Source organism: Medicago sativa, chromosome 5, assembly GCF_051527215.1.
Source record: "Medicago sativa cultivar Bolivia chromosome 5, Bolivia_mono, whole genome shotgun sequence".
NCBI classification, from domain to species: Eukaryota; Viridiplantae; Streptophyta; class Magnoliopsida; order Fabales; family Fabaceae; genus Medicago; species Medicago sativa.
In genome coordinates this window covers 79,109,677-79,137,276 of record NC_140753.1, presented here as the reverse complement: position 1 = coordinate 79,137,276, position 27,600 = coordinate 79,109,677, and the positions used below count along the sequence as shown (strand labels likewise).

Genomic DNA, 27,600 nt, shown 5'->3' with positions numbered 1-27,600 from the left:
TTTGGGTAGTGCCACGAAACGTCTTAAAGAGAGCGACCTGGTCGTGACTCAACCTAGTAACAACTTCGGTAGAAAATAGAATTTGGAAATCCAAATACAATAATTTGGAAATCCAAAAACAACAGTTATCAAATAAATCAACGTGTCATGTTGAGAGAACATGAATAATTTTTTCATAGGTTACAACATCAGGATTCAGGAACACGACCACTGTCATCCATTTTTCTTAGCAGTCTCATAGCTTCACCACACAACCGCTATAAACACAGACCATTGATTATAATATTATAAGTCTGGACTGTTTCATTATAGCCTTTAATCAAAAGACCCTGAAAAATGACTTGTGCGTTCTTAAGTCTTTCTTCTTTGGATAATCCATCGATAAGTATGTTGCATGTGTAAATATCTGGTTGAACCACTTGGTCTTTAATTTTCTTGATGAATGAAATTGCCTTGTGAACATGACGGTTTTTAGATAGAGCGTGTAATAAGGAATTGCATGTGATAGTGCGACTGGACACGAGTTTGGCCTCATTCATTCCATTAACTTGCCAATATACCCATCAATTAAAGAACTGTATTTAACAACATCGGGTGTTACATCTTCTTTCATCATTACGGCTAACAAGTTATTAGCTCTTTTCACATTTCCTTTCTTACAAAGAGCAGCGACCAATATTTTAAAAGTGTAAACATTTAGGTTGGTGCTTTTTGATACCACTAGACCATCGACCCGTGCTAACGCACGGGTCATATAGAAGGCAATATTTGACGGTAATAGGTAAAAAAATAGTTTAGATGAATGTCATGATTGTCATATAGTATTTCATAATATTAAGAATCATAGACGTTGGTACTGTACCATAACATAATTTTCCATGACATCGTCCTTGATACCGTAACGTAACATCATATGTTAAGTACAGGGACGAAGTTAGGTACTAATGAAAAGGGGCAGCCGCCACCCATGAAATATATAGGACCCCTATAGGACTCATGTGCATATTAACCGTTCGCCCCCCATGCTTTCATATCCACTTGGTTCACTTATACTAAATTTTATTTTTTTAATTAAAGGTCCACTCATGTTCTCTTTTTTCTTACCATCCACTCATATTATTTTATAATAATAAATATAGCATAAGTCTAATAAGTTTTGTTCCTATTTCCAAGTAGAAGCCAACAACATTTGGGAAATTAGGGGTGATAGAGACACCCTAAATCATACATTCAAGAACATTCAAGAACAATTATATTCTAAAGTTGCAATTTCTAAAAATTTCAAGTACCGCCACACCCCAAGATTTAGTAGTATATATATTTGTTATTGTTTATCTTGCAAACAAAGTAGGAGCAGGGAAACAAAATAGGAGGAAACTGTTATAGGATGGACTCCGTTTAGTAGAAACAAAGTAGCAACGATGAGTTGAAAATAGGAGAAACGATTATAGGATGAAACATTTAGCGTTCGGGTTAACTTTAATAAATATGAGATAAGAGATCTCTCCGTTTGATAATAAGATTTTGATTAAATTGATTAAATTAATTAAATTAAATAGGTTTAATTAAACAGGGGTAGTACAGTAAAAGTAAGCGTAGAATTTAGGTTAAAATTAGGGCAACAGTTAGCGTCCAGGTTAACTTTAATAAATAAGAGATAAGAGATAAGAGATCTCTCCGTTTGAAAATAAGAATTTGATTAAATTAACTAAATTAAATAGGTTTAATTAAACAGGGGTAATACAGTAAAAGTAAGCATAAAATTTAGGTTAAAATTAGGGCAACAGTTAGCGTCCGGGTTAACTTTAATAAATACTAGACCATCGACCCGTGCTAACGCACGGGTCTTACTGAATAAAATATACACAAATAAGTTATACCATACTAAATAGACTGTAATGAAATAAGTCATAAAGATAAAAATGAACTACAATATTCATATATTTGTTAAATCTCAATGATAAATATAAATAAACATGAATGGCTAAATTAATCTATTAGTCATATCTTTCCGGTCCAAAACATATAGACTTGTTACTATTATCATTGTCATCGGTTGAAGACTTTGTAACTGGATGCACAAATGATCATAAAAAGTAATAAATAATTTTAGTTGGCCAATTTGTCTCTTATAAAAAGGACCGGAGGGAATATATCGTAAGTTCCTATCGATGTCATTTGCTTCATATATGTCTTTAGGCGCAAGATCAAGTTTAACAACACTACTACCTTTTTATTACGCTGATTTACCAAGCATTTTGTAAATATGAAATTGACCTCCATTTATTTAAATAAAAATCGACATATGTACTCTTTTATGCCCTTTCCCTCATAGAGTTGACCATTGCAAAAGAGCCTCCAGTCTTCTCCAAATTTGATAGACTTATATTCATCCACAAATTCCAATTTCAACAACCAATAATGTCCTGAATTGTTTAGAAGACCAATATCTTTACACTCTTTGTGGATGATGTCATCAAAAAATCCAGCATAAGTGAAAATCCAAGGAAAAAGAAAAATGAAAACACGTTAGACATGACAGTAAAGAATATTAGATGGTTTGCTAAAAAAAATTCTAACTTAAACTTAGATTTCTCAAATACCAGTTAAACAGACGTAACATCATCAAGAGTCAACCATTTGGTGATGGAATACTTAAAGTTGTTCGAGTCATGGCGATAAGGGATTGGTAAGGTGATACCAGCGAATGAAAGGGCTGCATCTGGACGTAAATTGAACGCTCTAGTCTTAAAGCCAGTGGAGGAACATACATGGGATACTTAATCTCATAGTCATGGCGGTCATTCACCCAAATTACAAACAATTGTGGTGGAACAGCTATCAAAGTGATCGAAGCACCATGCTTAAGTTCTATTCAATTCCAGTTCTCCTATACCATGAGTAAAACACAACTTCCAATTTTTTTGTCCACAACAACCTCAAACTATTTGAAAGCTGGATCAACTAACTTCACATACCGATACAACTCATGTCCAATTTCCTTTATGAGATTTAATTTGTGCCTAGAAGTAGATAATTCTATTGAATGTATAAAAATCATCAATTAATACATGATTTAACTGTAGTTGCATCTAAGATCTAAGGTGCCACAAATAATAATAAACGACCATGTTTTGAGCCAAAATAAAAAAAGCAATGACGAAAAGCATAAATCATGTGAAACTGACTGGTACACATCGAACGTTTCTTATGATCTTATATGCATACAAATGGAAACAAAATGGGCACATATTTATGTTAATATAAAGATGGCAATTCAGAAAACAACAACCCCATATATTTTAAGTTGAATACAAACTAAACTTATTTAATTTTTTAAACAGAAACGTCGTAAAGGTACATATAGAGGCATGGGTTGCAATATTTTTTTCTAAAATCGATTTGTATGTCAATAAAACTAATTCTATACCTGAATATGATTTAAAATACCAACTCAATCTGCAAAAATCACTTTTGCTTTGCAACTATTATCCTCTGGCAAAAATCTTATCATTTCAATTGATAATCTTATTGCTTTTACAAACCTTGAACGACATCACATATAACTTACTCGACATAAAATCTGACTACTATAGACTCAACAAAAAAACACAGCTTGCGTCAAACAAAACACAAAAAGAAATAGTTCTTAACGCACAAACCTCATTTGGATGGACTCGACATGATAGGTACACCACTTAAGCCTCAAGATCTACTTATAAGTCGGATCTGTTATGTCATATACATTTCCATAGTGCAACGTCTGTGAAAGCATGATTCAGACAAAATACATTAGAACCAAATAACAAACCCATGTGTGATAGATACACGAACCAGCAAAATGAAACAGAAAATGCTAACTAAAAACAGCTCTTCAGCTTTTGAGAATGACAACCAATCCAATCCTCTATCCATTTAGTTGTTCAAATTGAAAAATGTGTGTCAACCTCCAATTCTCTATTTATGTGATTTTGCAAAATAAAAAGACAAAATAAGTGAAAGGGAATAAGAATAAAAGTGACCTATCAAACACTAAGAATGCAAAGTAGCTTTCTCTCACTGCTTAGTACAATGTTTTATTTGAGAACAACACAAAATCTTTATGCAGCGTAAAATTTTGGATAAGGTCGGATAATTCTTCAAAAGTTTCTGTTAGATCCACCTTGTATTATTTCAGAAAAAGCATAACAACTAAGAATGAATAATAACAATTATTAGCATGTGTAAACTCACGACGTGCATAACTGAAAATTCAGACGTACAAAGCTTCAAATTCAAATTGGAGAGATAGAATTGAAGGATTAATTAATAAAGAAAAATAATGCACTTTTCAAAATAAAGCAAAATCACTTACATAAGTTCCATAAGTCGCAGCTTTAACAGGTCTGTCCGTATAGACTCATCAAACTTGTCACCATCTTTACTTTGAATTGTTAGCGTGAGGAAGAAAAAAATAATATCAAAACTCCTCATGCATAAAAATACTTGAGTAAAGACAATTAAAAAAACAAAGGTGTGCATAATGCATACACAAAGATAAAATGGATCAATCAAAGTAACTATCATACTAATTTAAATTGGAGAAATATATTTCCATGTCATAAGCATATTTGTTTCTGTTTAAGTTTAACCTTTCTATTAAAATGATAGTGCAATCAAAAATTAAAAAGAAAAATGTCAACAAAAACCGTAATCATGAATTTCTCACGAAACATAAATGGAAGGCAGTATTGTAGAAACCATTTAGGGAAAAAAGTGCATCGGGAACCTCTGTACTATTGCTTGTCAGGAATAGGATGAAGTTTGTAAGGTTGGCCATATCAAGAACTTGCAGAATGTTGTGTGGAATGAATGCCAATGCAAGTGAGTATTTTTTTTTTTTTTTATCCTTATGGTTACAAATATGCAGAGTATTTTCAAAGGTATTACATCCAAGTGATCTGAAAGTCTTAATTCTACAAACAGAGGCTATCGTCTTATAAGAACTCAAAATTTGGGCACTTCCTGCAACCAAAATACTCAAATCACAATATAAGCTAAAAAACAAAAGCAACAAAAAAAAATGAAATAAAAAATTAAAATGTTTAGGTTTTTCAAATTCACACCATGGTTTGAACTTATTGGAAGAAATTGAAGCCCTATAAAACAAATTTTAGACCATCATATGAAGACATGATTCTTATGACCATCACAAAACCATTCGGTAGCAAAAACAGTGTTCAAGGTGGAAGATAAAATCATATAGCTAATAACTTTGTATAAATCAAGTACCTTTTCTTTTTTGTTAATGGAGTCAATCATGAGTGCTTTTGCATCTCCTTAGAAGCCTGCAATTAGTAAATTTGACTCATTTTAGTATTTTTGACAGCAATTGCAACTTGGAAGATCAGTCCAAAACTGAAGTTCCACAATACGTATCACAGTCAAGCTATGCATTCCTCAATAAAGACAATCATAACAAAAAGGAAAACATGCAAAAGTGAAGAAAAAATAGGGAGAAAAAAATCAGAAACAAAATTTGATGAGATAGAGAGACCGATACATCCAATCCAACCAATGAATATTATGAAGGATACCTATCTACATCATCAACGATCATGACAATCACCTTACGGTGAATTTTGTAAAATCCCTCACCAAATGCTTTTATTGGTTGAATAATCACCCTCCGCCACTGTCTTCGAACCATTGCTCTCGATCTCCTTAGCTTCAGCTTCGTCAGAAAGAGATGCGATCGCAGGATAAGAGTTATTAAAGAATAATAAAAGAGAAAGTGGTAGAGATGAACCTACAAATTGAATGCAGAACGTGAATATATTTCGGGTGAGATTTTGCATTGTTAATCTCAGAGGCTTGCTAAAATTTAGCCATCAAATGTTAAGCAGCACTGCACGTGTAAGGAACCCTTCTCCACCCTCATCCACCAAGATAAATTTGCAACAATTTTGAGGAAATGCCTCAATAGAAATCTGCATGAAGTAGCTGCAACATTAAAGGAATATTTATATCAAAGAGCAAAAAACTATATCAATCCAAATAACAATGTGAATCCCACACTCAAGAATGAAGAAGCTCTAAGTTAGCTGTAATTAGTCTTTTATCAAATGAACACTTGAAATCACATTTTAGTTAGGACTCTTTGAAGCAATCCTAAAGGTTCAGATTTCCATCAAAAAAAAAATCATAGGTTCAAGGACATGATATCTAAGAAATGACACATGCTACTTATGATAATATGAGTGATTTGTTTTTTTTGAAGTTTATGTACCTCAGATGATGAGGATTTGTCCACCCTGCAAGCTGGCGTATAGCAGGGACCACAAAGAGATGAAAGCAAACTGAAGAACTGACAGGATTTCCAGGTAGTCCAAAAGCTAGAATTTTACTTTCTGTTGATTGAGAGTCAATCTCTGCAAAAGTAAAGGGCTTGCCTGGTTTAATAGACACCTGGAAGATAGATCAATCCTGAGTTAAGATAACATGATTTATAAAATCACACCCACCAAAGCATTAGATGAAATTTTAAAAATTTTACTATTTCTACAACTGCAGAAATACAGCATACACATTGCACCACCAAACCAAATTACAGGATTGCCGGAATAAACAATAATAATCAAATAAAATTGTGACATTACCTTATCAAAATGTAATTTTCCTCGCATTTCAAGCAAAGGCCTAATAAAATCTTTGTCTCCCATTGAAACACCTCCTGAAGTTATGAGAATGTTGATTCCAGAAGCAAAAGCCTTATCCAAGACCCTTCCTTGGGATTCTTCATCATCCTTAGCAATACCAAGGTCCACAACTTTGCAGTGATGTTGTACTGCAGCTGCCAGAAGCATGGCACGATTAGAGTCCCTAATCTGCATAGGATCTATATATTAGCTTGTGTTTGCTTAAATAATAACATAATTACATTAACCAAATACTTCTCTAAATTACGGTGAGCTGAAACATACCAATGCGATTATTAAAATCCTACAATTTCTAAATTAGAGAAAGCAGAGCAAATTAGTATGTGATGCTAAAACAGCTACTCTCTAAATTACGGTGAATAGAAACATAACAATGCAATTGTTAAAAATCCTAAGATTTATAAATCAGATAATGCACATCAAATTACTATGTGCTGCTATAACAACTACTTCTCTAAATTACGGTGAACATAAAAAACAACGAACCATCCAGTAAGTGCAGACATATGTCCCGACAAAGTGGTGTAATGTTACATAATACATAACTTAGAATATTGCCAGCAAAAAATGAAAACATTAGAATCTTAGACAGAACACAACACAAAATATCTTAAATGTTTAAGTACAACTATTTCTATATTCTTAAATTGGTTCCCCACACCTACCAGTCCAAGAAAACATAACAATTTTTGAAAGTAACTTGCCCAGCTATACACAAACTTGTGTTACTATAACGGAGAAAATGAATAGTTACCAGTCTTAGTCATCTTAAGGGATAGATTCTTGCAGTATGGTATGTTCCTCTTGTGTTTAGTTCCTGCACGCTAAATCTGCACAACCCTTCAAGAACAACTAAATATGTGACCCTCCCACTTGGTTTCTCCACTCCCCTCGATAAGTGTAATGCTCGAGCAGCTACCCCCTGGATTCATTTGACAATTTCATTTCTAAAAAATCCACAAAGATTGCCGATACAACATTATCATGCAGATGCTCAAATGAACTATATAAAATTCTTTTAAGAGAGTTAAACTACCTGTTATACCAATGAGCAACATCATTCTGAACTTTGGTATTAGAATATGATGAACCACCATGAACTTTGGAACTTTGATCTATAGAATATGATACTGTGAAACCCAGTTGCTTAGTTTCAGCAGGAGCAGCAATATCACGTAAAGGCAAGATGCCAATCATCCCTTTCTCTTCTCTTTGCCATAGTTCTAGTTCCACCAACTTCACACTACATTCAATAAGGAAACAATCTCAGAATCCACTGTTACAACATTTTTCATGAACAAAAAAAAAATCACTTTTTTAAACAAAATAATCACTTTCTAAAAACTTTTAATGCCCTTGATACATATTTTCCACAAAAATAGCAGATATGAAACAGAAAGATTCATACTGTCAAAAATACAACGACAAAATCTACTAAAATTGATATTCAATAGTTGTATGAAGTAAATTAGCATAACTAAAAAGATAAACAAAACAAAAAATAACACAACTATATCAAATTCATCAATAAGCAGAAGATTTTGTTTTTAGAGAAACCATACCCAAATGGTTCAAACCATGATTAATGAATAGCTGCAATCATGAGAAATAAATCTCCATGAACTACAGACAACACCAAAGAATCCAGACCGGATTGCAGCAAAAAAATCAACCACTTTCCTCTGCTTTCTCATCTCAATTGAACAATCACATTGACATTCACAAAGAGGGACAACCACCGTATTAGCTTCCTCTAACTCAGCGATCAAGAAATATGATCAAACACACTCGATCTCTTAAATAATAACATAATTACATTAACCAAATACTTCTCTAAATTACGGTGAGCTGAAACATACCAATGCGATTATTAAAATCCTACAATTTCTAAATTAGAGAAAGCAGAGCAAATTAGTATGTGATGCTAAAACAGCTACTCTCTAAATTACGGTGAATAGAAACATAACAATGCAATTGTTAAAAATCCTAAGATTTATAAATCAGATAATGCACATCAAATTACTATGTGCTGCTATAACAACTACTTCTCTAAATTACGGTGAACATAAAAAACAACGAACCATCCAGTAAGTGCAGACATATGTCCCGACAAAGTGGTGTAATGTTACATAATACATAACTTAGAATATTGCCAGCAAAAAATGAAAACATTAGAATCTTAGACAGAACACAACACAAAATATCTTAAATGTTTAAGTACAACTATTTCTATATTCTTAAATTGGTTCCCCACACCTACCAGTCCAAGAAAACATAACAATTTTTGAAAGTAACTTGCCCAGCTATACACAAACTTGTGTTACTATAACGGAGAAAATGAATAGTTACCAGTCTTAGTCATCTTAAGGGATAGATTCTTGCAGTATGGTATGTTCCTCTTGTGTTTAGTTCCTGCACGCTAAATCTGCACAACCCTTCAAGAACAACTAAATATGTGACCCTCCCACTTGGTTTCTCCACTCCCCTCGATAAGTGTAATGCTCGAGCAGCTACCCCCTGGATTCATTTGACAATTTCATTTCTAAAAAATCCACAAAGATTGCCGATACAACATTATCATGCAGATGCTCAAATGAACTATATAAAATTCTTTTAAGAGAGTTAAACTACCTGTTATACCAATGAGCAACATCATTCTGAACTTTGGTATTAGAATATGATGAACCACCATGAACTTTGGAACTTTGATCTATAGAATATGATACTGTGAAACCCAGTTGCTTAGTTTCAGCAGGAGCAGCAATATCACGTAAAGGCAAGATGCCAATCATCCCTTTCTCTTCTCTTTGCCATAGTTCTAGTTCCACCAACTTCACACTACATTCAATAAGGAAACAATCTCAGAATCCACTGTTACAACATTTTTCATGAACAAAAAAAAAATCACTTTTTTAAACAAAATAATCACTTTCTAAAAACTTTTAATGCCCTTGATACATATTTTCCACAAAAATAGCAGATATGAAACAGAAAGATTCATACTGTCAAAAATACAACGACAAAATCTACTAAAATTGATATTCAATAGTTGTATGAAGTAAATTAGCATAACTAAAAAGATAAACAAAACAAAAAATAACACAACTATATCAAATTCATCAATAAGCAGAAGATTTTGTTTTTAGAGAAACCATACCCAAATGGTTCAAACCATGATTAATGAATAGCTGCAATCATGAGAAATAAATCTCCATGAACTACAGACAACACCAAAGAATCCAGACCGGATTGCAGCAAAAAAATCAACCACTTTCCTCTGCTTTCTCATCTCAATTGAACAATCACATTGACATTCACAAAGAGGGACAACCACCGTATTAGCTTCCTCTAACTCAGCGATCAAGAAATATGATCAAACACACTCGATCTCATTCATTTTAGCTTCGTTATGATGTCAATTCCATCTCAAAATTTTCAGCCATGCAAATCGGAGAGAGAGAGAGAGAGAGAGAGAGAGAGAGAGAGAGAGAGATATGAATATAAAAATCTTCAAAACCTAAACAGATCGGTGCATAACTCTGCAAAATCATGTTTATTCAGTTCAATCTAAATACATAAACAATCAAAATCAAAATAAAAAAAAAAACAAATTGAAAACAAAATCTTCAAATTGAAGAACACACTTATTCAGTTCAATCTAATCACATAAACAATAAAAATCGATTTTTTTTTTAAAAGAATATATATGAATTGAAGCTACACGAAGAACACACATATTCAGTTCAATGTAAATGCATAAACAATAAAAATTGACCAAAAAAATCTGAGAATTGAAAAACCTGAAGATTATTGGAACTGCACCAGTCGAAGATTTTTTGGAAGAATTCACGGAATTGACCAAAAGCAAATAACAAAGCGTAATTGAAATATGTTGTGAGATACGGAATTGCTATCATCTTTGCCGGAGAGAGGAGACGGTGGTTCGCGACGGCGGTGAGGGATCGGAGATCCGAACTCGAATTGGTGAGATGGTGGGAAGAATGAAGGAAAAGGAAAAACGGTTTGCTGATTGGGCAAAGCCTGCAGAAGAAAAGCGGTGGTGATGATGAAGAAGAAACTCGTGTTTCATTTTGTTCTTATGTTTATCCGAACAAATATTCTTATCGCTTTATGAAATATTTGGTTTCTATTTTTTTGTTGCGGCTTTTTTTTCTCTTCTATTGTTACTACAGCTATTTCGTAATTAAGGTTTAGGTAAGGGTTAAAATAGTAATATTATTTGCTAGGGCTTAGGTTTAATTAGGGCGAAAATTATAGCTTGGGGCAACTTTTATATATAGTATGACTAGACCATCGACCCGTGCTAACGCACGGGTCTTACTGAATAAAATATACACAAATAAGTTATACCATACTATAGACTGTAATGAAATAAGTCATAAAGATAAAAATGAACTACAATATTCATATATTTGTTAAATCTCAATGATAAATATAAATAAACATGAATGGCTAAATTAATCTATTAGTCATATCTTTCCGGTCCAAAACATATAGACTTGTTACTATTATCATTGTCATCGGTTGAAGACTTTGTAACTGGATGCACAAATGATCATAAAAAGTAATAAATAATTTTAGTTGGCCATTTGTCTCTTATAAAAAGGACCGGAGGGAATATATCGTAAGTTCCTATCGATGTCATTTGCTTCATATATGTCTTTAGGCGCAAGATCAAGTTTAACAACACTACTACCTTTTTATTACGCTGATTTACCAAGCATTTTGTAAATATGAAATTGACCTCCATTTATTTAAATAAAAATCGACATATGTACTCTTTTATGCCCTTTCCCTCATAGAGTTGACCATTGCAAAAGAGCCTCCAGTCTTCTCCAAATTTGATAGACTTATATTCATCCACAAATTCCAATTTCAACAACCAATAATGTCCTGAATTGTTTAGAAGACCAATATCTTTACACTCTTTGTGGATGATGTCATCAAAAAATCCAGCATAAGTGAAAATCCAAGGAAAAAGAAAAATGAAAACACGTTAGACATGACAGTAAAGAATATTAGATGGTTTGCTAAAAAAAATTCTAACTTAAACTTAGATTTCTCAAATACCAGTTAAACAGACGTAACATCATCAAGAGTCAACCATTTGGTGATGGAATACTTAAAGTTGTTCGAGTCATGGCGATAAGGGATTGGTAAGGTGATACCAGCGAATGAAAGGGCTGCATCTGGACGTAAATTGAACGCTCTAGTCTTAAAGCCAGTGGAGGAACATACATGGGATACTTAATCTCATAGTCATGGCGGTCATTCACCCAAATTACAAACAATTGTGGTGGAACAGCTATCAAAGTGATCGAAGCACCATGCTTAAGTTCTATTCAATTCCAGTTCTCCTATACCATGAGTAAAACACAACTTCCAATTTTTTTGTCCACAACAACCTCAAACTATTTGAAAGCTGGATCAACTAACTTCACATACCGATACAACTCATGTCCAATTTCCTTTATGAGATTTAATTTGTGCCTAGAAGTAGATAATTCTATTGAATGTATAAAAATCATCAATTAATACATGATTTAACTGTAGTTGCATCTAAGATCTAAGGTGCCACAAATAATAATAAACGACCATGTTTTGAGCCAAAATAAAAAAAGCAATGACGAAAAGCATAAATCATGTGAAACTGACTGGTACACATCGAACGTTTCTTATGATCTTATATGCATACAAATGGAAACAAAATGGGCACATATTTATGTTAATATAAAGATGGCAATTCAGAAAACAACAACCCCATATATTTTAAGTTGAATACAAACTAAACTTATTTAATTTTTTAAACAGAAACGTCGTAAAGGTACATATAGAGGCATGGGTTGCAATATTTTTTTCTAAAATCGATTTGTATGTCAATAAAACTAATTCTATACCTGAATATGATTTAAAATACCAACTCAATCTGCAAAAATCACTTTTGCTTTGCAACTATTATCCTCTGGCAAAAATCTTATCATTTCAATTGATAATCTTATTGCTTTTACAAACCTTGAACGACATCACATATAACTTACTCGACATAAAATCTGACTACTATAGACTCAACAAAAAAACACAGCTTGCGTCAAACAAAACACAAAAAGAAATAGTTCTTAACGCACAAACCTCATTTGGATGGACTCGACATGATAGGTACACCACTTAAGCCTCAAGATCTACTTATAAGTCGGATCTGTTATGTCATATACATTTCCATAGTGCAACGTCTGTGAAAGCATGATTCAGACAAAATACATTAGAACCAAATAACAAACCCATGTGTGATAGATACACGAACCAGCAAAATGAAACAGAAAATGCTAACTAAAAACAGCTCTTCAGCTTTTGAGAATGACAACCAATCCAATCCTCTATCCATTTAGTTGTTCAAATTGAAAAATGTGTGTCAACCTCCAATTCTCTATTTATGTGATTTTGCAAAATAAAAAGACAAAATAAGTGAAAGGGAATAAGAATAAAAGTGACCTATCAAACACTAAGAATGCAAAGTAGCTTTCTCTCACTGCTTAGTACAATGTTTTATTTGAGAACAACACAAAATCTTTATGCAGCGTAAAATTTTGGATAAGGTCGGATAATTCTTCAAAAGTTTCTGTTAGATCCACCTTGTATTATTTCAGAAAAAGCATAACAACTAAGAATGAATAATAACAATTATTAGCATGTGTAAACTCACGACGTGCATAACTGAAAATTCAGACGTACAAAGCTTCAAATTCAAATTGGAGAGATAGAATTGAAGGATTAATTAATAAAGAAAAATAATGCACTTTTCAAAATAAAGCAAAATCACTTACATAAGTTCCATAAGTCGCAGCTTTAACAGGTCTGTCCGTATAGACTCATCAAACTTGTCACCATCTTTACTTTGAATTGTTAGCGTGAGGAAGAAAAAAATAATATCAAAACTCCTCATGCATAAAAATACTTGAGTAAAGACAATTAAAAAAACAAAGGTGTGCATAATGCATACACAAAGATAAAATGGATCAATCAAAGTAACTATCATACTAATTTAAATTGGAGAAATATATTTCCATGTCATAAGCATATTTGTTTCTGTTTAAGTTTAACCTTTCTATTAAAATGATAGTGCAATCAAAAATTAAAAAGAAAAATGTCAACAAAAACCGTAATCATGAATTTCTCACGAAACATAAATGGAAGGCAGTATTGTAGAAACCATTTAGGGAAAAAAGTGCATCGGGAACCTCTGTACTATTGCTTGTCAGGAATAGGATGAAGTTTGTAAGGTTGGCCATATCAAGAACTTGCAGAATGTTGTGTGGAATGAATGCCAATGCAAGTGAGTATTTTTTTTTTTTTTTTATCCTTATGGTTACAAATATGCAGAGTATTTTCAAAGGTATTACATCCAAGTGATCTGAAAGTCTTAATTCTACAAACAGAGGCTATCGTCTTATAAGAACTCAAAATTTGGGCACTTCCTGCAACCAAAATACTCAAATCACAATATAAGCTAAAAAACAAAAGCAACAAAAAAAAATGAAATAAAAAATTAAAATGTTTAGGTTTTTCAAATTCACACCATGGTTTGAACTTATTGGAAGAAATTGAAGCCCTATAAAACAAATTTTAGACCATCATATGAAGACATGATTCTTATGACCATCACAAAACCATTCGGTAGCAAAAACAGTGTTCAAGGTGGAAGATAAAATCATATAGCTAATAACTTTGTATAAATCAAGTACCTTTTCTTTTTTGTTAATGGAGTCAATCATGAGTGCTTTTGCATCTCCTTAGAAGCCTGCAATTAGTAAATTTGACTCATTTTAGTATTTTTGACAGCAATTGCAACTTGGAAGATCAGTCCAAAACTGAAGTTCCACAATACGTATCACAGTCAAGCTATGCATTCCTCAATAAAGACAATCATAACAAAAAGGAAAACATGCAAAAGTGAAGAAAAAATAGGGAGAAAAAAATCAGAAACAAAATTTGATGAGATAGAGAGACCGATACATCCAATCCAACCAATGAATATTATGAAGGATACCTATCTACATCATCAACGATCATGACAATCACCTTACGGTGAATTTTGTAAAATCCCTCACCAAATGCTTTTATTGGTTGAATAATCACCCTCCGCCACTGTCTTCGAACCATTGCTCTCGATCTCCTTAGCTTCAGCTTCGTCAGAAAGAGATGCGATCGCAGGATAAGAGTTATTAAAGAATAATAAAAGAGAAAGTGGTAGAGATGAACCTACAAATTGAATGCAGAACGTGAATATATTTCGGGTGAGATTTTGCATTGTTAATCTCAGAGGCTTGCTAAAATTAAGCCATCAAATGTTAAGCAGCACTGCACGTGTAAGGAACCCTTCTCCACCCTCATCCACCAAGATAAATTTGCAACAATTTTGAGGAAATGCCTCAATAGAAATCTGCATGAAGTAGCTGCAACATTAAAGGAATATTTATATCAAAGAGCAAAAAACTATATCAATCCAAATAACAATGTGAATCCCACACTCAAGAATGAAGAAGCTCTAAGTTAGCTGTAATTAGTCTTTTATCAAATGAACACTTGAAATCACATTTTAGTTAGGACTCTTTGAAGCAATCCTAAAGGTTCAGATTTCCATCAAAAAAAAAATCATAGGTTCAAGGACATGATATCTAAGAAATGACACATGCTACTTATGATAATATGAGTGATTTGTTTTTTTTGAAGTTTATGTACCTCAGATGATGAGGATTTGTCCACCCTGCAAGCTGGCGTATAGCAGGGACCACAAAGAGATGAAAGCAAACTGAAGAACTGACAGGATTTCCAGGTAGTCCAAAAGCTAGAATTTTACTTTCTGTTGATTGAGAGTCAATCTCTGCAAAAGTAAAGGGCTTGCCTGGTTTAATAGACACCTGGAAGATAGATCAATCCTGAGTTAAGATAACATGATTTATAAAATCACACCCACCAAAGCATTAGATGAAATTTTAAAAATTTTACTATTTCTACAACTGCAGAAATACAGCATACACATTGCACCACCAAACCAAATTACAGGATTGCCGGAATAAACAATAATAATCAAATAAAATTGTGACATTACCTTATCAAAATGTAATTTTCCTCGCATTTCAAGCAAAGGCCTAATAAAATCTTTGTCTCCCATTGAAACACCTCCTGAAGTTATGAGAATGTTGATTCCAGAAGCAAAAGCCTTATCCAAGACCCTTCCTTGGGATTCTTCATCATCCTTAGCAATACCAAGGTCCACAACTTTGCAGTGATGTTGTACTGCAGCTGCCAGAAGCATGGCACGATTAGAGTCCCTAATCTGCATAGGATCTATATATTAGCTTGTGTTTGCTTAAATAATAACATAATTACATTAACCAAATACTTCTCTAAATTACGGTGAGCTGAAACATACCAATGCGATTATTAAAATCCTACAATTTCTAAATTAGAGAAAGCAGAGCAAATTAGTATGTGATGCTAAAACAGCTACTCTCTAAATTACGGTGAATAGAAACATAACAATGCAATTGTTAAAAATCCTAAGATTTATAAATCAGATAATGCACATCAAATTACTATGTGCTGCTATAACAACTACTTCTCTAAATTACGGTGAACATAAAAAACAACGAACCATCCAGTAAGTGCAGACATATGTCCCGACAAAGTGGTGTAATGTTACATAATACATAACTTAGAATATTGCCAGCAAAAAATGAAAACATTAGAATCTTAGACAGAACACAACACAAAATATCTTAAATGTTTAAGTACAACTATTTCTATATTCTTAAATTGGTTCCCCACACCTACCAGTCCAAGAAAACATAACAATTTTTGAAAGTAACTTGCCCAGCTATACACAAACTTGTGTTACTATAACGGAGAAAATGAATAGTTACCAGTCTTAGTCATCTTAAGGGATAGATTCTTGCAGTATGGTATGTTCCTCTTGTGTTTAGTTCCTGCACGCTAAATCTGCACAACCCTTCAAGAACAACTAAATATGTGACCCTCCCACTTGGTTTCTCCACTCCCCTCGATAAGTGTAATGCTCGAGCAGCTACCCCCTGGATTCATTTGACAATTTCATTTCTAAAAAATCCACAAAGATTGCCGATACAACATTATCATGCAGATGCTCAAATGAACTATATAAAATTCTTTTAAGAGAGTTAAACTACCTGTTATACCAATGAGCAACATCATTCTGAACTTTGGTATTAGAATATGATGAACCACCATGAACTTTGGAACTTTGATCTATAGAATATGATACTGTGAAACCCAGTTGCTTAGTTTCAGCAGGAGCAGCAATATCACGTAAAGGCAAGATGCCAATCATCCCTTTCTCTTCTCTTTGCCATAGTTCTAGTTCCACCAACTTCACACTACATTCAATAAGGAAACAATCTCAGAATCCACTGTTACAACATTTTTCATGAACAAAAAAAAAATCACTTTTTTAAACAAAATAATCACTTTCTAAAAACTTTTAATGCCCTTGATACATATTTTCCACAAAAATAGCAGATATGAAACAGAAAGATTCATACTGTCAAAAATACAACGACAAAATCTACTAAAATTGATATTCAATAGTTGTATGAAGTAAATTAGCATAACTAAAAAGATAAACAAAACAAAAAATAACACAACTATATCAAATTCATCAATAAGCAGAAGATTTTGTTTTTAGAGAAACCATACCCAAATGGTTCAAACCATGATTAATGAATAGCTGCAATCATGAGAAATAAATCTCCATGAACTACAGACAACACCAAAGAATCCAGACCGGATTGCAGCAAAAAAATCAACCACTTTCCTCTGCTTTCTCATCTCAATTGAACAATCACATTGACATTCACAAAGAGGGACAACCACCGTATTAGCTTCCTCTAACTCAGCGATCAAGAAATATGATCAAACACACTCGATCTCATTCATTTTAGCTTCGTTATGATGTCAATTCCATCTCAAAATTTTCAGCCATGCAAATCGGAGAGAGAGAGAGAGAGAGAGAGAGAGAGAGAGAGAGAGAGAGAGAGAGAGAGATATGAATATAAAAATCTTCAAAACCTAAACAGATCGGTGCATAACTCTGCAAAATCATGTTTATTCAGTTCAATCTAAATACATAAACAATCAAAATCAAAATAAAAAAAAAAACAAATTGAAAACAAAATCTTCAAATTGAAGAACACACTTATTCAGTTCAATCTAATCACATAAACAATAAAAATCGATTTTTTTTTTAAAAGAATATATATGAATTGAAGCTACACGAAGAACACACATATTCAGTTCAATGTAAATGCATAAACAATAAAAATTGACCAAAAAAATCTGAGAATTGAAAAACCTGAAGATTATTGGAACTGCACCAGTCGAAGATTTTTTGGAAGAATTCACGGAATTGACCAAAAGCAAATAACAAAGCGTAATTGAAATATGTTGTGAGATACGGAATTGCTATCATCTTTGCCGGAGAGAGGAGACGGTGGTTCGCGACGGCGGTGAGGGATCGGAGATCCGAACTCGAATTGGTGAGATGGTGGGAAGAATGAAGGAAAAGGAAAAACGGTTTGCTGATTGGGCAAAGCCTGCAGAAGAAAAGCGGTGGTGATGATGAAGAAGAAACTCGTGTTTCATTTTGTTCTTATGTTTATCCGAACAAATATTCTTATCGCTTTATGAAATATTTGGTTTCTATTTTTTTGTTGCGGCTTTTTTTTCTCTTCTATTGTTACTACAGCTATTTCGTAATTAAGGTTTAGGTAAGGGTTAAAATAGTAATATTATTTGCTAGGGCTTAGGTTTAATTAGGGCGAAAATTATAGCTTGGGGCAACTTTTATATATAGTATGATAAGAGATGGACTCCGTTTAGTAGAAACAAAGTAGCAACGATGAGTTGAAAATAGGAGAAACGATTATAGGATGAAACATTTAGCGTTCGGGTTAACTTTAATAAATATGAGATAAGAGATCTCTCCGTTTGATAATAAGATTTTGATTAAATTGATTAAATTAATTAAATTAAATAGGTTTAATTAAACAGGGGTAGTACAGTAAAAGTAAGCGTAGAATTTAGGTTAAAATTAGGGCAACAGTTAGCGTCCAGGTTAACTTTAATAAATAAGAGATAAGAGATAAGAGATCTCTCCGTTTGAAAATAAGAATTTGATTAAATTAACTAAATTAAATAGGTTTAATTAAACAGGGGTAATACAGTAAAAGTAAGCATAAAATTTAGGTTAAAATTAGGGCAACAGTTAGCGTCCGGGTTAACTTTAATAAATACTAGACCATCGACCCGTGCTAACGCACGGGTCATTCAAAAGAAAAAATATAGCGCAAATATGAAAGTAAACATTTTACTTGAATCCAAAAAATAGTATAATTCAATTCATAAAATAAATTGTCAGAAACCTTTGTAATGTATCATATTAAACAATTTCCACGACATCGACCCTGTTACGGTAACATAACATATAAATTTAATGACATTTTACCCTACAGTTGCCATTCTATTCTTGATTTCATTGTCGGTGTCATAAATGTACAATTGAGCAAACTTTGGGTCATTTCCTTCCATTGGCAGCAAACTACCTATTCGATGATAGTTTTCGCCATTCAAAACAAACGTCGGAGGAGCGTTCCCACTATTCATAGAGCTGTCAATCTTGCCACCCATTGATGTGAAGGTAAACATACTGTTAAAAGATCGAATATTTTCCATAAAGTACTTGCTTCTTCTATTGTCAGAGTAATACAAATCAGCAAGAGGTTCAGGCAACGGTGGGTACGCAATTTTGATCCTCCCTTCCCTGCAACACATAGAGAATTCTGGCACTATTGGCTTGCAATCCTTGCGAGTCCTTTCTCCATACCACATGTGTGATCCACAATCTTTGCATATACAATCTGGTTGCCCAAAATCCTCGTAACTTACACTTTCAACAGAATCTAAAAATAACGCGAGTATCATCAATTGTATATATTGTAACAATGTCTCGGATGAAAGCAAACATATTTATATTTAAATTACAAATAATGGTACCTGATCGAATAGACGAAAATATTTCCAACAACATATCAGTGCAATTCTGATGTACAATGTCAGTGCTGATGTCTGTTCAAATACAACAACTATATACGTTAAGAAATCATATTTGGACCAATATAATTTTACGATGAAAATTCATATTCATCCAATATGATATTAGCAACACAGTATAAATATAAAGTTGCAGGGACAAAAAGCAACATTACCTGAATTTGGTGGGATATCTTCGTCTTCCTGATTTTGAAGGCAGTTTTCAACTATTGATTCTTCATTAGTAGATGTGACAGACGACAAAATTGTGTATGTGGCTTGAAAAAGATGGTTCTGGTTTACACTTACATCATCATCCAAATGAATCACTGAATCAAATGAAATAAACAAATTTGAGAGTATTGTAATGTTCTTTTCCGCTTAATTGTTTTTTTTTATAACTTTCAGTTTTTGTAAAGAAACAAAGTGTTCTACCAACTGAGATATAAGAAATCCAAACAAAGCAGCATATGTATATCAACTACGATAGTAAAATCTATGCAGAAAAGTCTCAACTATTACTTGAGCATCTAATGCACTATTTGTTTAGTCTTAGTTCCTAATATATCTTTCACTATTTGAGCATCTAACGCACTACTTGGGCTGGCTGTTCATTTTCAATATATTCTTCCTTGTTTCCATGTACGAAATCTCTCTAATATATCTTTTCTTTCTTTCTTCTTTCTGTACTGAGTAAATATATTTCCTATGTATTTGGAGAAAAAAAGTACTGTAATACGATCTTGTTAGATAGTAATTTAACACTAATTTAAATCATTTAGAGCAACTCCATAGTGTGCAAAACTGACATACACCTGGTATATTAAAATTTAGTTTTTGGTCAAATAGGTGTGTGTGCTTCTATTTTAATCTAAATAGAATAGCATAGAAACCAAGTGTGTTCATTGCTAGTTTACCTTCATTGTCTGGTATATCAGAATCCTCGCGGTTTTCACCGCATGTGCCATCAAAAGATCCAACAGAATGGTCGTGAGACACATGTGTGGCATTTGCTAAAACATGTCCACTGGTTCCAAGGATTTCATTAGTCTGGCTATTAGAACCGCGCCTATTCGGTACTTCTGCAAAGAAACATCCATGTTTTAGCAAAATTAGGTGAAACAATATAATACCCCAATTTTTTTAACAAATGACATGATAGTATACAGGAGCTCAATCTAATAAATTAAGTTGCCGAGAAAACACTCATAGAATATGTGTAAGTTTGAACAATCATATTAGAATATGTGTTAAGCTCGTTTACAATGTATTTGAAGGGATTCGTAAGCCTAGCTCTGAGTTTCAAGTTGCAAATATTAGAATATATGCTAGAATAACCATTAGTAAATGTGATCAATTGAAACCAACATTCCTGCTGAATCAACATGCCACACACCAGAGATTAAAACGAACCAAAACAGCCACAAATATTCTAAAGAAAATCTATAGATATCAAATAAGAAAAAAGATACTACATGCCAATCATAAAACCTTCACTCCAACTCCACCAAAATCAGTATACTTCAAAAAACAGTCCCATGTCAGATCTGGAAGGAAAAAAAATCAGCAAAGGCACTTCTGCAATCAACAAAAGAGGCAGCAACAACTAAAGCAAAACCAAACCAACAATAAACAGATAAAAACAGAAAATTCCAAGATAATGTCCAACTTATCAATACAAAATAGGATTTCATCACATTTAAAAATAAGGAATAAGTTGGGAACTCTTAAGTGAGGAAAAAGGCATAAAATATAAGCACGTTTTTTTTTTGAAGGGAAAGTATAAAGTTCTATAAATACCATTTTAAATCACCTATCACATATATAATTATATCTAACTCAAATAGTATGAATACAACACAATCTACAATCAAAATAATGGATATTTTAGATTGGGATTCATGTTCCTCCTTAAACATATAGCTTCAACCATGTCAATGATATTCTCTAACTGTTAAAATTGCCATAGTTATATGCTATTTAACTAACTAACAAAATGATAAATTATGCAAAAGATTCAATGATGAGTTCCACCTATTCAAGCAAACATATATACGATTTTTCCCCTTATATGCTTATTTAGATCTACGTAGAAACAAACCACCAGGTCTTCGGCAAAAGTACTATCACTCTATTTACTGTAAAACAGTGCACGCTTGATGATGTTGATGTAAGAGCAGTGGATTAGCAAATATAGTAAGAGCAACATAAAAAGATGTTCTTATATCAAACATTATGGTTTCAACTTAATTCAAACAATATTTTATTTTATCCTCCTTATTCAAATATGAGTTTCATTCAACAACCTTTACGAAAACCAATTTAATTTGATGAGTGCTGCCTTTACTATCTTGTTATTAGTCTGTTATTGTTTATGTCGATCATCTACCATATATTTAAAAAGAAAAATTAAAAATTTGGATGAGTAACCATTGAAATAATTTAGATGAGTGGTCAGTCAACCTCATTTCTTGTGGTCATTGTTAGTATATATAATAAGGAATAGTTGTATCATAAATTAGTAGTAGAATAAAGCAAGAGCAAGTGCTAAATAAGCTTAGCCAGTGAAGTGATATTACAAAAGTGTGCTCTACCAGAAAACACACTGAGGTCCAAAATAATTACAAAAATGAAATCGAAAATCACGCCTATCATTATGACTATCAAAACTATTATTACTCGTATTTGTGTTTACCTGAAAAGACACCAGCTGGCATTAGAGTAACCATTAGTAAATGTGATCAATTGAAACCAACATTCCTGCTGAATCAACATTCATGCATGCAGTTTTTCAATCAAAACAATGTGCTTGCAGAAACTACGGCTACAAAACAAATTCATACGCTTGTGTATTGAAAGAAGCTACAATAATCCCCCAAAACAGCCATAGACTTTGAATGGATATCATATAGCATAATAAACAAAAGGAAATAAGACCGAGAGAACATCAGAAACCATCCCTAAGAAAACATACCAAACCCAACAACACTAAAGAGCTAAACCACAACCATCTATATTAATAAACCAGCAGGAGACAATTACAAACATCCATCAAAAAGAGGCAATACAATTTTTTAAACAGAGCTAAAACAATTGCATACCAAAGTTAAGAGCAGAAAAAAGGATATGTTGCAGATGGAACACACTGCCACAAAACAGAATGCAGGGGTGGAAGAAACACTGCTATGTAGCAGCTACAATCTGAAACACCCCTCTGCTGCGCAACATTAGTCCACTCCACATGCCAAAATCCAGCTCCGAATTATGAAGAAAATTACCTTGAACTCTCTCCGATTCTGCCGAAAATTACCATTCTTTTTTCTACTTTTCATTCTTAACAACACCATTGTTTACCTAATAAAACCATAAAAAATACAAAATTTGAAGGTTGAGATGCAGGTACTTGCGCAAAATTTGAAGTCATGATAAAACCAACATGAACCTATCTAAAGAAAATCATCCCGCACCAATAGCATTATCTGCATTGGCCAATGCATATTTCTAGACTCTAGTCATAGTGACACACATGATCAGCATCCTTTATATTAAAGAGAATAAATAATATATTCCATGGATTTTATTCACATTACATTTATTTCCTATAACATGACTTTCAAGATATAAATTAGAATAAAAAGAGTTCAGAGTGGAAATGGAAAAGGTGCAAAACGAAGAGCTCAATAAATGCAAAAGCTTTTTATGTATAAATGAAAATAGTAAACTTGTGAATTAAAGAAAAGGAAAAATTGCATACCTATTAACCTGTTGCTCCTATGTTTCTCTAGTAATACCCATCCGCTGCTCTTTTATGCTCCTTCGACAAACCAAAAGCAAACATAAATTATATCTGCAACACCTAAATTTTAATCATTGCACTCTGAATATCCAAAAGAAAGAACTTAATCCTTTTTTTGTGTTTACTTCCTTGTCAATTTCTTATTCATATATTAAGAACTCTTGCAAGATACCATAATTTACTTGTGAGACATATTTTGTGTAAAATGATATTTGAAAGACTTCGAATTGAAAACAAAAATTATCAAAAGGTATAAGTTCAAAACCTTAAAAAGACATTTAGAAATTAATTGGAAAGAGAAATTTAATAAAGGGGCTATTAAAAAGTGATTAAATTGGTGAGAAAATATAATTATAAACCATATATTGTATAATGTTATGAAAGATCTAATGGAAGCTGCAACATAATTTTCAAAATCCTACATAGACTCTAAAATTGGAGGATTCCCAATCAATGTTGCTATATATCACCTAGAGTTAAGACAGAGTTAATATCATATATGGTCAGGAATTGAAAATGATACTGTGAATATAATTAAGAAATAAAAATTCATGTCATGGTCAAGTGAAGACAAAAATGAACCAACCTTTTAAGCTCAGCAAAGTAGATGCAACTCCTCAATTGTTCCTCGCAATGATGAATTCTACAGGATTCCTCGAGTCCATTGCAAAGGTTGCAATTGGTTGTTTTGTAGATAAATTATTTGCAGCCAAATAACCCTATAATGTAAGATGTAACAATTGTTGAAACTGAATCTATATGCAGAAAACTAACAAAGTAAAAAATGGTGAAACCCCCTAAATTGACAAAAAAAAAAAAAAACATCCAAATCTCAACAATTATTTATATGAACAATTATTTTGATTTGTGAAAGAAGCGTGGAAATAAAATGTAAGAATGTATAACATGGCAATCGAGAACGTTCTTCCAACAACCACCACCGCAAAAACATCATTGTTGAGAAATAAAAATTACCATTGATGAAAAAAATTGAAACGCATAAACAAAAATCCTTGCATTTTATACATTGCCATTTAAAGATTCACGTATTTAGTTTCATTATTGAAATAAAAAGGGTTAAGAAAATAGAATAGATATGAAATTAGGACCTTTTCATCCAGCAAGAGCATATGAAGGCTACCCTCTTCAGCAGGATTGTTTCGATCAGGAATACTCCACAGGTGAATGACTCTAGCCTTTAAAGCCAACTCAATCTTCCCACACTTGATTTCAGATTCAGTCATCTTTGGAAATAGCAAAATAAATATGCATGATTAGACTGCATTGCTTTGAAATGTTAAACAATAATGTAGAATTTCCATAAGGAAGCATCTCCTTTCAACACATATAAGACATAGATACTTACCTCTCTTAGCCTTTTTGTATGGTGGGAGTAGAATAATCTGTTTTTAGTATGACAAAACTGTTACTAAAACACACATGTAGGCATTCAAGAATGTAATAGGATAAGAGACGATTTCAAGCCTAAATCTAAATTCTAAAACACACATTTGTAACACAAAAAGGGCATGAGTGTTGAAAGTGAAAATCAATGAGGCATTCAATCAAACATGTAAAAGTAGAAGAAACTAAAGCTAAAAAACTTAAACAAAAAGTGATTGAATATAAATAAACGCATAAAGAAGAAGGAAACAACTCACCCTTGATTAAGATTCGAGCCACTACATGCAATTACCACCGCAAAAACCATCACCGCGAGCTGTGACATGAAATCACCACCGCAATTGATGTTTCTAAAGCTGCAGCAAGCCTACAGTTTCATATTTTTTGAAGCCAAAATCTGTAATGAGCTGCAATTAACCAAAATCTGTAAATGGTTAAGCTTAAGTAATATAGACAATACCATTTTGAAGCTACTTCTATATAAACACACAAAAAAAACAGAAGAAGAGAAATGAAATTAGAACAAAACAATTATAGAATGGGTGAACAAACTAAAACAAAATTTTATCAGGAAAAAAAATGAAGAAAGACAGAAGAAAAAAGAGATGAGAAAGTTTGTGCGACATCAACCTCCCTCTCACCTTCACTCTCTACTTCTTCTTCAAGCACTCCCTGTCCTTCACCTTCTTGCCCTACCCTTCTCTCTCCTTCATCCTGCAATACCATAAATTCACCATTTCAAATTTCAAATATGATCTTCCAAATGCATAAACAAATGAATATGTATCAGATCAATTGAAATTTTACACAAAATTTGAATGAAGCTAAGGTATAGAAAAAATATATTGAAATTACGCAGAATTAAATGATAATCTTACCGAATTGAGTCGAGGATTGAATTCGTATTCGGATTCGAGCTCTTCTTCCTCTTCCGATTGATCTCTGAATAGATTATGCATCATCTGTTGCGGTGCCAGTTCCGGTGTGGTTTCTCTTCTCCCGATTGAACAGAAAAAATGTGTAGAGAGATGCATGATTGCTAGGTCCTGGGTTAGGGAAATCGAACAGAGGAATTGTGGAAGAGAGGAGGAAGAAGCTAGGGTTTTGAGAGAGAAGAAACTATGGTTTTGGAGAGAAAATGAAAGAGAGAGAGAGAGATAGGTGTAGTGAAACAAAGCTAGGCAGAAAAGAGTTGGAAAACGAAAACGCGTAGAAAAAGAAAACTAATAGGAGTAATAGGATTATTTGGTTTCTATTATGTTGTTTGCGGCTTTTTTTTCTCTTATTTTGTTACTACAGCTGTTTCGTAATTAAGGTTAAGGTAAGGGTTAAAACTGGAATTTTATTCATTAGGGTTTAGGTTTAATTAGGGCTAAAATATTGGCATGGGTTAACTTTTATATATAGATAGATAAGAGATAAGAAGATAATAATAATAATAATAATAATAATAATAATAATAATAATAATAATAATAATAATAATAATAATAATAATAATAATAATAATAATAAGAGAAAGAGTAGGAAGCAGATAAGGTTAAACCAGAAAATAAGTATTAGGGCTAAAACAGTAAATCTATGCAATAGGTTTAGGTTAAAATTAGGGCTAAAATATTCACCCAGGTTAACTTTTATATATAAGAAGATTTATGGAACAAACTAAATGCATCTTTCAATTGATCAACAATGCAAAATCCATAAATTAGAGCATTGAAAGTGATAACATTAGAAGAAATTTTCTTTGCAGTCATTTTAGAATATAACTCATAGACTTCGATTACAAATTTATCTTTACACAACCTAACAATGATTGTGTTGTGAATTACCACATCGATGTTGACCAATTTCCCTTCAATTTGTCTCATCATCTACAAGGAGGCTCTTTTTTTCCCATTTTACACAATCCATTGATCAAGGTCCCATTGCTAACTTGGTCTAAATGAAATCCAAGTGCAAGCACATGGTCGTGAAACTGCAGAGCTTCCTTCACCTTATGCTTAAGACAAAGATCATTGACAAGTCTATTCAATGTTATGGTATTGAGTTAATCACCTATCTTAAGAATCTTGCTCGTAAGAGAAAAGGAAAAATTGATGACAGAGCATCATATGATGATTTAGGCTATGGTTTTGATGTTGGATAGACAGGCCAAAACCAGTTACTTTTTGTTTCCCATAATGGAAAAGAAAAATATCCCTTAACAATCACCTTAAAAAAATACGTGGAGTATCCTTAACATTAGAGAAAGACATAGGATATCTAAAAAATTTACAACAATAAAAACAAACAAACTTAGCATGATGCAAGATCAATTTATCTGTGCATGTCATACACAGCCTTGCTCGTAAGAGAAAAGGAAAAAGTTATGACAGACCATCATATGATGTTTTATGGTTTTGAGGTTGGATGGACAGGCTAAAACCAGTAACTTTTTGTTTCCTATGATGGAAAAAAAAAAAAAAACATCCCTTACCAATCACCTTAAAAAAAATAATATGACTCTAGGTCATCATAAATGTTTTACAACAATGCCAACAATGAAAACTTGGTGCTCAATCAA

At 32.7% G+C, this 27,600-nt stretch overlaps 2 protein-coding genes across 30 annotated transcripts; both read right to left on the bottom strand.

Annotated features, from left to right (window-relative positions):
- Nucleotides 1-2,298: 2,298 nt before the first annotated feature.
- Nucleotides 2,299-18,419, bottom strand: LOC146925450 (molybdopterin biosynthesis protein CNX1-like). Of its 23 annotated transcripts, none has more exons than XM_085710359.1 (20): nt 18,103-18,419; nt 16,922-17,128; nt 16,640-16,807; nt 15,826-16,053; nt 15,456-15,634; nt 10,499-10,739; nt 9,856-10,237; nt 9,330-9,536; nt 9,048-9,215; nt 7,735-7,941; nt 7,453-7,620; nt 6,639-6,866; nt 6,269-6,447; nt 5,793-5,969; nt 5,577-5,713; nt 5,272-5,327; nt 4,355-4,418; nt 3,663-3,763; nt 2,604-3,039; nt 2,299-2,459 (listed from the first exon to the last, which is right to left on the bottom strand). In XM_085710359.1, the coding sequence occupies exons 4-7, from the start codon at nt 16,030-16,032 to the stop codon at nt 10,106-10,108; spliced, it is 759 nt and encodes a 252-aa protein (XP_085566485.1). In that variant the 5' UTR covers nt 16,033-16,053; nt 16,640-16,807; nt 16,922-17,128; nt 18,103-18,419; the 3' UTR covers nt 2,299-2,459; nt 2,604-3,039; nt 3,663-3,763; nt 4,355-4,418; nt 5,272-5,327; nt 5,577-5,713; nt 5,793-5,969; nt 6,269-6,447; nt 6,639-6,866; nt 7,453-7,620; nt 7,735-7,941; nt 9,048-9,215; nt 9,330-9,536; nt 9,856-10,105. The 23 variants fall into 23 exon arrangements, with proteins under 23 accessions (XP_085566485.1, XP_085566494.1, XP_085566486.1 ...); XM_085710368.1 differs by having other exon boundaries at nt 5,609-5,713; XM_085710360.1 differs by having other exon boundaries at nt 5,577-5,707.
- A 695-nt stretch (nt 18,420-19,114) lies between these two features.
- On the bottom strand, nt 19,115-26,444 carry LOC146925449 (uncharacterized). 7 transcript variants are annotated; one of them, XM_085710348.1, is made up of 13 exons: nt 25,917-26,443; nt 25,680-25,752; nt 25,296-25,445; nt 25,001-25,037; nt 24,744-24,878; nt 24,221-24,353; nt 23,593-23,652; nt 22,940-23,192; nt 22,534-22,601; nt 20,756-20,920; nt 20,015-20,167; nt 19,803-19,874; nt 19,115-19,708 (listed from the first exon to the last, which is right to left on the bottom strand). In XM_085710348.1, exons 9-13 carry the CDS (start codon nt 22,565-22,567, stop codon nt 19,251-19,253), a joined length of 882 nt encoding a protein of 293 aa, XP_085566474.1. In that variant the 5' UTR covers nt 22,568-22,601; nt 22,940-23,192; nt 23,593-23,652; nt 24,221-24,353; nt 24,744-24,878; nt 25,001-25,037; nt 25,296-25,445; nt 25,680-25,752; nt 25,917-26,443; the 3' UTR covers nt 19,115-19,250. The 7 variants fall into 7 exon arrangements, with proteins under 7 accessions (XP_085566474.1, XP_085566475.1, XP_085566476.1 ...); XM_085710349.1 differs by having other exon boundaries at nt 22,534-22,598; XM_085710350.1 differs by having other exon boundaries at nt 22,534-23,192; nt 25,669-25,752.
- Nucleotides 26,445-27,600: the final 1,156 nt, after the last annotated feature.